General features: G+C 35.2%; 1 protein-coding gene across 1 annotated transcript; it reads left to right on the top strand.

The window, feature by feature from the left end:
- The first annotated feature begins 484 nt into the window (after positions 1-484).
- On the top strand, positions 485-11,966 carry LOC129282383 (galactosylceramide sulfotransferase-like). The gene has a single exon (XM_064113657.1). The coding sequence runs from the start codon at positions 549-551 to the stop codon at positions 1,932-1,934; it is 1,386 nt and encodes a 461-aa protein (XP_063969727.1). The 5' UTR covers positions 485-548; the 3' UTR covers positions 1,935-11,966.
- Positions 11,967-12,985: the final 1,019 nt, after the last annotated feature.

Here is a 12,985-nt window from a genome sequence, read left to right as displayed (position 1 = left end):
CATAAATGTATATGTACAGTACGTGGAGGTCTCAAGTTTTCAGTTCAAATGGCCATATGGCACCAATCTCCCAGATATATTATCATTCATGTAGCTGTCCATCTGTGATTTTTTAATTCAATTTCAATATTGATTTGAATGTTTTCATTAATTCTTCCAGGTTGGAGTACCGCTTTGAATCAATTCAGCAATCGCGGTGTTGATATTGGGCAATTCTATAAAATATGTTCGTCCGACCCCCTATATGTGGGACCTTCATGAAATTTTCTGTCTCTGATTTCTTGTTCTTTTGACAGTCTTTAATGCTGTCAAATGGCCATGACTTGGTCAGTTAATGAAGTGGAGTAAAACTTGAGAAAAATGGGGATTGGATGTACAAAAAGGTTGATCATTTTATGGAATTGCCTTATTGTATCATTATTGTATGGTGAATGAAGTGATAGTTTGAACTTGTGTTCTTTTGTTTCTCTCTCCTGTCCAGGAAACCAGCCTATGTTAAGAATGGAAGACAGGACCACATCTACCACAGGAGACAAGAAAATGACCCGATGGACAACCAAGGTCTGGAGGTTGAATATGACCGAGACAACGCAGACAAAGAAGATGTAGGAGGTGACGAAGAAAGCAACCAACCCTCGGACGAAGGAGACGAGAAGGGTGAAGCTGCAGGGGATACACTACCAAGACCAGACACCGTTCTAGATGATGGTCCAAAGGAGGAGAAGGTGGAGGATCGCCGTAGGACAGAATCGAAGGGGAAGCTGACTTTCAAAGGAGTGGCTCCTGATGGTGATCCAATTGCACGATTCCATTGGAACCGCAAGAACCCTGGAGCTGAGCAGGTGGTGCCTCCGGTTGGTTTGGCTCCAGGGAAGTGCACACCGAAGACTAACATCACCTTCCTCAAGGTCCATAAGACGGGTAGCAGTACGGTGCAGAATATATTCCTTCGGTACGGTGACCAACACTCCTTGAGCTTTGTTCTCCCGGTGCAGGGCCATCACCTCGGGTATCCAAATTTCTTTGAGAAAAAGCACATGCTCAAGGTTAAGAATGATGTCTACAACATCTACTGTCATCATTCCCGCTTCAGCAACGATGTCCGTGAGGTCATGCCGCCAAATTCCGTCTTCATCAGCATCCTTCGCGACCCGGTCAAGGTTTTTGAGAGTGCTTTCACCTACTTCAAGCTCGACATGCGGATGAAGATGGCTGGCAACAAGGATGCGATGAAACTCTTCATGGACAACCCGAACAAGTTCTACAACGACTTTCCCAACAAGATACACTCACGGAACGGGATGCTCTATGACTTTGGTGTTCAGCTGTCGCAATTTGATGACCTAACGTTTATCAGTCGTGCAATATCCATGATAAACGATCAGTTCCATTTGATCATGATTGCGGAGTATTTTGACGAGTCTTTGATCCTCCTGAAAGAGCTTCTTTGTTGGAAGATGGAAGATGTGATAGTTTTCAGCCAAAACGCAAGAAACGTTGATTCGGTGCAGTCTGTCGACATTGACATGCGCACTAAAATCCAGTCATGGAACTCTGGCGATATGCTCCTTTATAACTACTTCAACAAAACGCTGTGGGAAAAAATTGAGAGGTATGGTCATGAGCGGATGAAGCGGGACAAAGCAGAGTTAGAAAGGAAAACCAAGTCTCTTTTTGATCATTGTATTTCAACAAGTACTGCCCCAAGAGAAAAGGGGGATTTTAAGGTTTGGCAGCCTCCGGGCGTCAACATCAATGCCTTTGTCTTGCGCCCCGAGGCCAAGGGAAATAAACTATGTGAGATTATGATTAAACCTGAAATACAATATACCATGGAGCTGAAAGTGAAACAGTTCCCGGAAATGAACTTTAATACTAGGGTTAAGAATAAACGAGTCCCGTCCAACATGATGGGGGGATTCAAAAGATCTTGATAGAATTGTACATTGTGCTCTCCTTTTGCGCATATTGTGTGAGACAACCAAAAACAAAAAAACACCAAGAACAATGTAAAGGCACTTTGTCAAAACTAAGAGCCACTTTTTTTCCTGCAGGAATTCAGCAAGCAGCTTCTCATTTTAATATCAATCATCGCATTTCATTATATAGACAATGAAATGGGGAATGGATGAAAGCTGCAGTGAAAAAAAAATGCATAGGGGGATTCCTGCTATTAATGACGTGGCACAGTCTTGACAATGTGTCTCATGGTACAAGCTACATGTACATGTATGTACACTGTATTTGTATGATGGGGTGACTGTAATTTGCACACATTAAAAAAATTATGAAGTTGATTTTCAATCAAAAATTTCTCACAGTTCACACAAAATTAATCAAAATCATTAATACCAGACAGAAGGTAAGATCCCAAAGTTAAATTCGCTTGACGGAATTATAAAGTAGGTCAGGGTTCTCGCTGGTATCACAATCTCAAAATTCCTTGGCAATCCACTATTGCGCTCGGCTAAAAAAGTGTCATTAAAAAGTGTGGCCTTATTTTGCGCACGATCGTTTTGCAAAGCTTTAGAAATGAAATCAAGCAGACAAAGGTACATGTAAGATAACTATATCAGATTGAGGTTAAAATGCCATAAATTCGGTTGGTATCACATTTTACTCATTTGGAGACCTCAGCTTGCACACTGGCGATTTCTTGATGCTTTCCGAGAAGATTGGATCTTCTCGGAGCGGACACAAAAAGGTAACAAAATTTGCTGATGTTTTGCCAATATTTTTACAAATTGAGTCCTTACCTTTTAGAAAATTACCATACTGAGTAAGTTTGGGTCGCTTTTTCTGTTGGTGATATCAGTTTTCAAGATATTAATTAGATAAAGAGATATTTGACCATGCGTAAAATTAGGTAATGCACAAATTAAGGTCACACCACCCATACATTAGATTGTTCATTCCGAATTCACTGTTAACCAAGCAAGAACTTTATACCCACATCATTATTCACATAACATTATTTTGCTCTCTTCTAGTACTTTGTGTCATACATGTACTTTGGTTTGTGTCCAAACAATATCAACTGGAATATATTGTGGGTGCGTCGTGGTCTAGTGGTTCTGGCTCTCGCTTTTCAAACAGAGGGTCTTGGGTTCGAATCCTAGCCATGACGTGTTTTCCTTCAGCAAGAAATTTATCCACACTGTGCTGCACTCGACCCACGTGAGGTGAATGGGTACCCGGCAGGATTAATTCCTTGAATGCATTAGATCTGAAATGCAGCTCAAGCGAAGGCCGAGGTGATGATAATAATAATGACAGTGCGCCTTGAAATAGATTTTTTTCTAGATAGATGGCACTATACAAATGCCTATTATAATTATTATTATTGTTATTAATATATTCACTTAATAATGGGAGCACTTTTAATATGTAAAAGTGCTCCCATTAATCATCCATCCTGCAATTTTACAAATCAATCAGGGAAAAAAAATCAGGATAAAAATGTCCTGTGTTGAATAATGAATGTTTCAATATTTTATATGAATTATTATTTCTTTATGTGCTTCACCCTAATAGCGCAGGGTTGCAGAGCGTGATCGGTTCATCACGGACGGACATTTGATAGATTTTGAAAACTTTGAAGGCTTGTAACAAATTAGGAATAAGATGAACATGGTTCCTTTGTGTTTTATAGTGAAGGGTAGGACAAAGTATGCAGAATGATGAAAAAAGTTTGTTGCCATGGTTACCTACAAACATAGGTAGCCACTAAATGTGCCATATCACGGACGGACATGATAGAAATGTGGTTTTCAGAATTTTTGAACATTTTTATTGTTTCTATCTAAATAGCTTAACTTTGACCAATAATTGTTAATGCAACTTACACTCAGGTATGTTAGCTTCTATGTTTAGCATATTGAATTCTTAACCAATATCAAACTTCTGAGAGAATTGCAAATATTTTCCATCACGGACGGACATCTCGGACGGACATCACGGACGGACACAATTAAAATACATTGGAAGTACCTTGTAAGAAGTTCGTATTACTTGTTTGGGGGAACAAATGCTATTGTATTGATGATTTGTACATTTTTTAATATGATTAAACAATATTAGTTGCACAATCAAGTTGCTACAACTTGATTTAAGTTGTAGCAACATGATTTCTATGCTAGACACACAAGATAATCTAGCCATATGATTGCTTTTAAACACAGTTCTTTTCAAAATCAAATATCCTAATGCACATTGTCTTCTTTTCAAGTTAGAGAATACTATAGTTGGTACCAAATCAACATCCAGTGGATTCAATGATCATGTTGATACTTTTTATGATATATCATTATCATGATGATACATGTTCATACATTTTTAGGCATAAATTTTCGAAGAGCACAGATTTTTTTTATGTCCATTAACTAAATCCAAAAGATTCACAGGTTGCTGATCATTATGCTTGTTTGGTGGATCAAGTATGACCACAACACTTGTCTAGGCTCTCTTCAAATTCATCTTTTGTCCATACTAAAGTGGAGACACCCCTTCACATCAACAGCCCTCATGTATTTAGGCCCTGACTGAATCCAAAATTGAAATCAGATACCAATTAAACTTCTAAACACTGCAGTGCAAGCTTTATATGAATTGTATGCAATTTCACAGATTACCAGATCAGCAATTTGCTCAAAATTAGCTCCAAAATGGACTTAAAAAAAAAAGGAATTCTTGTATTTTTCACAAGCCTTAAGGACGTGATGTCATGTTCTATTAGAAGCATTGTGAGTCCATAGGTTTGTACATGGAAAAAAATGATGATTTTTTTTTTTCTGCTTATCAGAATATGCATTCTACTTTCTTCTTTTCCATCACTTTCTGCAAGCTTCAATTGATGAAATATACAGCTTTTGACTTATTCTTGCTCTATTTCATTTCCTGCTTTTTGGCATACATGTAGCTTCCAACTCTATCTGCATTCCAATTGTTTAAAAAAAATTCCTGACAACAATTAAGCCCCAATAAGAGCCAAAGAAAGATTTCACAAAAAATTGTGAAGAGTTGTAGGTTTCCATCCATTTGAGTTCTGAATAATTCTCAGTACCATTTTTCACTGCAAATTGGAACTAAAATTAAATTCATAATCTGCTCAGTATTTGCTCATTGTCTGTCCGTGATGAAATTAATGTCCGTCTGCGATCATTTTGATTGATTTATGATATGGATAAAATGTATGGATTTTAGCTATATTCAAATGAAATGATGTGCAGTGTCTAGTGAGATACTTCTACACACTTTTATTTTTGTTTCTATTCTGATAAAGAATAAAAAGCTGAATCCATACATATTATCCATATCATAAACTCAATAAAAATGATCACGGACGGACATAAATTTCATCACGGACGGAAATTTCAAAATGGAATGTTTACATCTACCAGAAAAATTTACTTCCCATACTTTTTTTTTCTAATTTATGTTTGATGATAGATTAATGTTCAGAGTACAAGAAAATCCAAACCAAATTGGAGTAACTTTGAAAACAATAAAACTAGAGTGAATTGAATTTGAGTGAATTTACATTGTCCGTCCGTGATGAAATTAATGTCCGTCCGTGATCATTTTTGATTGAGATTATGATATGGATAAAATGTACGGATTTCAGCTATGTTCAAATAAAATGATGTACAGTGTTTAGTGAGATACCTCTACACCTTTTTATTTTATATTTCTATTTTGATAAAAAATAAAAAAACTTTTTATATTTTTTTTCATCACGGACGGAAATTTCAAAATGGAAATGTTCACACCTACCAAAAAAAATTACTTCCCAATATTTTTTTTATACTAATTTATGTTTGATAATAGATTAATGTTCAGAGTGCAAGAATATCCAAACCAAATTAGAATAACTTTAAAAACAATAAAACTAGAGAGAATTTAATTTGAGTAAAAATGTCCGTCCGTGATGAGAGGTAATAGCACCCCCACGAATAAAATGGACTATTCCAGTACTTTCGGATTTATCAATCTTAATGAAACTGAGTTCTTTGAAACCTGAGATATCAAAGATTATCTTAAAAGCAATTTTGATAGAAATATCTTTAAAAAAAAATTTCACCTCAATGCTAACCCTTAACCGATCATGCTCTGCAATGTATTTTCTATTTGATGAATTTCTCAGATGTTGGACATTGATTCATTATTATATTTGTCTATATGATGCATCATTCAAAAAGTATTTTTTGCTTTAATAGGAGTTGATTTGAGGATGGGATTTTTATAGGAAGACAGGCTGCATCTGGATACCTCCACGTACATGTAATACTGTACATGTACGTGAACTATGTATGAATGAGGGGGGGGGGATCGATGATTGTAAAGATCATACATGTACATGATATTTTCATGTTTTAGCAGCGTAGGCATTAAGACGATGGACGATTTTGCCCTCGTGACCGCCCTAATCGCCCCTATAATTTCACCAATATGTATACTTTGGGGCAACCGTTCTTTCTAGATTCGCCCAAAGATCGGTCACAATCAATATTCAAGATTGTTTAGAAAATCAATATTATAACTCTCGAGATATATGGCAGAATAATGATATTTTCTTTTATACTGCATAATAATGCAGTATAAAAAAGTAGCCTTTAAAATGAAAGAAATTGCCCCCAAAATTCTGCAATCACCCTAATGTGCAAAACAAGATAGCCCCTTAAAAAATAGAAATTACATGTATTTCCTACCCTGTGTTTAGAATCCTATTTATATATACGGTATGCACTGTCGCTACACTACATATATATGCTGATTTGCTTTTCAGTGAATTAATTTGGTGCTAGTCTCTACTACTCCGTAGCAAACAATCAAACGTTCTCTGATCATCCAGGCTTGAAGAATTTTTAAACAAATATTTCTTTTTAAATTACCCATGATAGAATTTTTTTGGGAAAAATCTACATTGATTTGTGCATTTCTACGTCATTATCAGAATGATAGGATATTTTGGTGTACCCTCAGAATTTCTCTAGTACTTCTCAGTACAACATTCTACATACATTTACATGACCTTGCTGTTTCATTATTTAGATTTTTTCCTGAAAGCTTGTTTGGGTATACAATGCATGTATGTATGCTACATGTATGATGCGTGTACACTGCACATCCTCACACAAGCTAGGTACAAGATATACAAAATTCATACAATTTTCTTCAGGAACTTGGTTGCTATGTAACTTACATGTACACAATGAAATAATTGAAGCTTCTTGGGTAGACCTCCATCAGACAAATCCTTGCAATTAATTACATTGTACAAATCTGAGACTGCAGTCTAGCTCATAAATTATTGAAGCTTCTTGGGTCTCCATCAGACAAAACTTTGCAATCAATTACATTGTACAAATCTGAAACTGCAATCTGGCACATAAAATAATTGAAGCTTCTTGGGTAGACCTCCATCAGACAAATCCTTGCAATTAATTACATTGTACAAATCTGAGACTGCAGTCTAGCTCATAAATGATTGAAGCTTCTTGGGTCTCCATCAGACAAAACTTTGCAATCAATTACATTGTACTAATCTGAAACTGCAATCTGGCACATAAAATAATTGAAGCTTCTTGGGTAGACCTCCATCAGACAAATCCTTGCAATTAATTACATTGTACAAATCTGAGACTGCAGTCTAGCTCATAAATTATTGAAGCTTCTTGGGTCTCCATCAGACAAAACTTTGCAATCAATTACATTGTACAAATCTGAAACTGCAATCTGGCACATAAAATAATTGAAGCTTCTTGGGTAGACCTCCATCAGACAAATCCTTGCAATTAATTACATTGTACAAATCTGAGACTGCAGTCTAGCTCATAAATTATTGAAGCTTCTTGGGTCTCCATCAGACAAAACTTTGCAATCAATTACATTTTACAAATCTGAGACAGCACTGGTACATGTATGCACTTTTTTTATAGCCAAATGCACTACATTTTATAGAGATGCCAGTCTTTAGGATTTTGCCTGAATTCGGGTCCTGACTGACAACTTCCCATGTACATGTAGGTCTTTTCAGACTTTGTATTGTACAGTACAGTACATACATGTATGGGGGCTTAAACATGCTCTGGCTTCTTTTTAAGCCCAGTGAGTCAAACTGCTATGTAAATTTCTACATTTTTGTAATAATCGTAATTGGTATTTTGTGATCAATTGCAAATATTTGTGTTTTATGTTGGCATGATCTACATGTATCCATGTGGTTCGATAGAATGAAGCTTGGACAGTACATTAGTACACCAAGGAATTTGCACTGCTTATAATTAGACAGGGGTGGATCCAGGATTTTCCATAGGGGGCTTTGGGCCCTCCTTTAAAAAAAAAAACTTGTCCAAGAAAAAGAAACAAAGGTTATCACTCACCACTCACTGAAATGATTTTCCCACTAAAAAAAAATCACAAGCCCTCCCCCCAATTAAAAACTCTTAAGGGAGGGTCTAGGCCTGTGACCCCCCCCCCCCATTCCTGCATTCATTTTGTAGTTGACTTTTATATGTGCATGTAATTCTGCAAATTGCAGAAGCTACTTGTACATGTATACCTTCCATTGGTATAATTGAGTAGGCAGTTCCTTTTTGATAGCTTGATGTATCTTTGCACTTGCTTTTATTAATCATTATAGAAAGCTTCGCTTGGCTCGTAAATGGCGGTGCCAGAAAATCTGGTAAGACAAGATAGGAAGGGCAACCCTTGGCCCTTATTCTGAAGTCGGTACAATCATGGTCGAGCTCTGTACTACAATTATGGAAAGCCGTGAATGTCAAAATTTTGTTTACATTTTTATGTTATGCTTACTCTGCTCCTTTCTAATACTTTAATGGTGAAAACGGTGACACAATATTTGCTCCGGCAATATTTTGTTTAAGATATAGGGTTAGGGTTGCAATAGGGTTTTATGTTAGGTTTAGGATATGGTATAGCATTAAACCCAGGGTTGAAGTTGGTCATTTCGTTAGTGTGCTTTTAGTGAGCTTTTCACAAAACAGATGGTCAGTGAAAATTGTTATAAGCTCCTGCGAATCCATGAATCTGATTGGCTTAGAGCAAAACAGTATGAGAAAATCACTGACAAATAAAACCCTCCCCTGTTTTATACCCTATAAAGGAGGGGATAGAGAAAATATCTCTGAGGACGTGTACGCATTAATCATGTAATTCCTCTCGAGTTCATTGTACTATCTAGGATTTTAAGGGTATTATTTTTTCTTGGGTATTGCATTACCATTAAATTCAAATTGCTGCACATTTGAATCAATGAAGTACTTTCCCCGACATGTAATGTAAGGTCAGTATTTAAAGCACTTTTCTTGTCAAAATATTGTATTGTCATGCACCAACAATTGCCAAATGTTAAGTCTTGCTGTTATGTTCACATTTATCTAGTAATACTTCTTATATTTTTGTGTATGTGATAAAAATGTTCTTAATTGTATTTGTACAGCTTTATGTATGAATTGTAAATCTTGATTGTACCGTTCAATTTTGGAAAGATAATAATCATGTGTTTGTGTTTATGGCAATATTTGCAATTTTGAAACTTTGATCATAATGCAGCCTTTATGGAGGATTTGGACTGGGATTTTTGAAGAATGATCACGTGTACAGTAAGGTGTGGCATTGACATGTAGCTAATATTGCCTTGGAAATATTTCTTTTATATACTATAATATGCTAATGCTTTTCTAACAAATTTTTATCTTTCCACAATCAATTTGGTTTTTACCTTGTGAGCTTCGCCCACACGTTCTGCAGGCTTCTTCAGACTAACGCTGACCCGACGTAGATGGGGTAGTATCGGCAGCGCGAAAGTCCGTGCTAATGCACCACATGTTTCCATGAAAAAATATTTGTCTTTGAATGTTTGCAAATTAATGTACACATGTATAGTCGACAGTACTGGCACTCAATTGTGATGATTAAATATTTCCTCATTTCAGAAGCATCATTTCAAAGTTTAGGTCCTTGACATTGTGATATACATGTATCTGTCAAACCTTAAATGCATAGGGCAATTATGACCACTCTTATGATCGGGGGGGGGGGGGGGTGACATCATGGCACCGCTCTTTCGTAAAGAGTAGGGAAGTTATCCCGGGGAAGTAGTTAACGTATTAATTTATTACTGATGATCACTTATTTATAATCCCGTTCCTTTGTAAAGTTGCATTAGGGTAACTTGTACTGTATTATAGTAACCTTTCCAGATTAACTGTCCGACACTTATATGACACGCATGTGTTGATAGTGTCGTTAATTTGTTATCAATCAATCAATCAATTTATCATTCATGTAGATACACTCTATATTTTCAATGTAAACCCTTTTCTACTTCATGGTAATGTATTATACACCTGTAGATTGTTTCAGAGATTTTGATTTTTTTTAATTTGTTTAGGATTTTTTTTTTGCATTTATTTTCTTGTTGTTTGGGGGGGGGGGATGAAGACATAAACGATTATTGAGATCTATGAGAAAATCAATCTATTTTAGATCTGGTAATGTATTTTACACAAAAGGTGATGTCAGAGATCTCAACTGAGTTAATAGATCTCTTTCCACTAACACGCAGAAGATAATATCAGAGATCATGACTTTTTTTTCTTCAGTATTTACTGTTTTTTTAAATATAAAAAATACCAATTTCATTTAATAATATGCAATGAGCGCGCTGGTTACATCATTTCCCGACTTATTCTTTTGTGTTTTACATTTGTTCTCTAGGAATATAACAATAAGATTGAATATTGAATTATGTGTATTATATCATTGCTGAAACTTATTTAGTTACAAAGGAGACATGTTTAACTCCAATGTATGAAAATATGAAATCATGATTCCATGTATTGCATATTCATGATGGCATGCATATAAATGTTTTCACAAAATATTGCTAACTTTTATGTTAACAAACGTTATTTGTTATCAGATTTTGATAAAATTTTCAGTATTTTACTCATAGAATTTCTATATATACAGTATTTAAATATTATTTTCAGCTGTATTAATTTCCCCTTTGATCTGTAATCATGTACTAATCATAGCTTTTTAGGTAGTTTTTAGTTATACATCAAATGATGCAATATTCATTGAACACTGACATTTATATAACTTGTTTTGGATGTGTTGGCCAATGTGTTGGCTCAGTTGGTAGAGCGTCCGTCTCACAACCGGGAGGTCGGGGGTTCAAACCCCGGCGGCGTCAGACCAAAAGACGTTAAAAGATGGGAGTTGCTGCTACCCTGTTTGGCGTTCAACGATTAAAGGGATAGAGCCTCGTCGATCTGGCACTGCACAGCGGCTGCCGGGCCCACGATCAATTGGGCAAATCAAATTTTCGGAGTATTTCATGTCTATATCGAACAATAAAATATGGATTTTCATGTGTGCTATCATTTTGCAGCTAGTCTTTAAAGGGGAAGTTTACCCTGATGAAAATTTCGTTGTAAAAATTCCAGGAAAAATTATTAAAAAAATATTGGTATTATATGGTTGAGAAAAATCCATGACATATTAAGAAAGTTATTAGAATTTCAAGTTTTTGATTTGTGACGTCACAAACAAGCAGCTGCCCTACATGTATATGTAATGCAGTATAAAATGCATAAATTTCATTTTTTTAATGGTACGTGATGACTTATTTTTCATTTTCTTTTTAGGAGCGGATGTGAAATGACTTATGTATTGATATACTGAAGGTACAATGAAAATCAATTTCAATTTTCTGAGAAAATGACATTTCATTGATTTTTTTTATCATTTGATATGTAGGAAAGCTGCTCGCATATGACGTCACAAATCAAATTAAAATTCTAATAATTATCTTCTTCTTTGATGGATTCTTCTCAACCCATCGCCAATATTTTATGTTTTTCTGCTATTTTTACAATAAAATTTTTGTCAGGGTGAACTTCCCTTTAATTTATGCATTCTAAACCCTTCATCCCCCCCCCCCAAAAAAAAATATCCAGTTACCTGTACCTTGTAAAAAAATTGTTCTGCCGCCTCTGAATTGCTTAATAACAACATGCAATATTTGGGTACCAAACTATTGTGCATTAGGAGTACGATTTGAATCAATACAGAATAAATTATGTTTACGGTAATCAAAATGGGGTAAAAGGATGAATTTGACTTGACCTTGGAATTCTGCATAACGTTCAGGAATTTGTTTAGAATTGATGAAATCCCTCAAACTGGGAACTCTTTGAAACTAGACAATTTTCTTTTTTTTTCAAAGGTGATTCATCGTCATGCATTTGATGGTTGACGGGGAATTCCACCGTGACATCAAGTTGGCTTTTAATACCTTTTCTTAAAGAGAGAGAGAATCTCAAGAATGTCATTAATAAGTGTTAGTGACAGCATCCATTAAAGAACATCCGATTTATGGGGGGGGGTTTCTTAGTTTTGATTTTGTGATAAAATCCAAGCAGCTTCAATGTACATTGTGTCACGTGATATAAATTCTATACATTCAAATTCTTTATAAATGTTTCTCGATTCTGAAAATATTTTTCTCAGAAAAGCTTCTTTGAAGTGACATCTCTAATGATATATTGTATGCACAAGAAAAATAATATACAATTTTCCAGAAAAAATGATATTTTATGTAATTCTTACATGTATCACATACACTTGGACATCAAAATTATTTTTTTTAATCTATTAACTCTTACATGTAATTCATTGATGGATTTTTACTTTGTCTTTTATTATTACTTCATCTTTTATTTATAACAGTTTCTTTAATTTTCCTGCTCTTATTAAAACAATACTATCGAAAGGATGAACTTCCCCTTTTTCTTTTTTTTTAACACCTGTGTGCTATCTTTAAATATGAAAGTTTATTAGATTAGCTTGCTTGTTCTGTGTTGTGCTATAGCTATATCAAATATATTTGTTTGTAATTGATATAAATAAAAAGTTATATTTGTGATTTTACTCAAGTCTCCTTAACTTGTTCGTC

The sequence above is a fragment of the Lytechinus pictus genome, chromosome 19 (assembly GCF_037042905.1).
Source record: "Lytechinus pictus isolate F3 Inbred chromosome 19, Lp3.0, whole genome shotgun sequence".
NCBI classification, from domain to species: Eukaryota; Metazoa; Echinodermata; class Echinoidea; order Temnopleuroida; family Toxopneustidae; genus Lytechinus; species Lytechinus pictus.
This window is presented reverse-complemented; position numbering and strand designations above follow the sequence as displayed.

What these genes read in the sequence shown, in the direction of transcription:
- LOC129282383 (XM_064113657.1), top strand. Translation starts at nt 549, where the DNA reads ATGGACAACCAAGGTCTGGAGGTTGAATATGACCGAGACAACGCAGAC.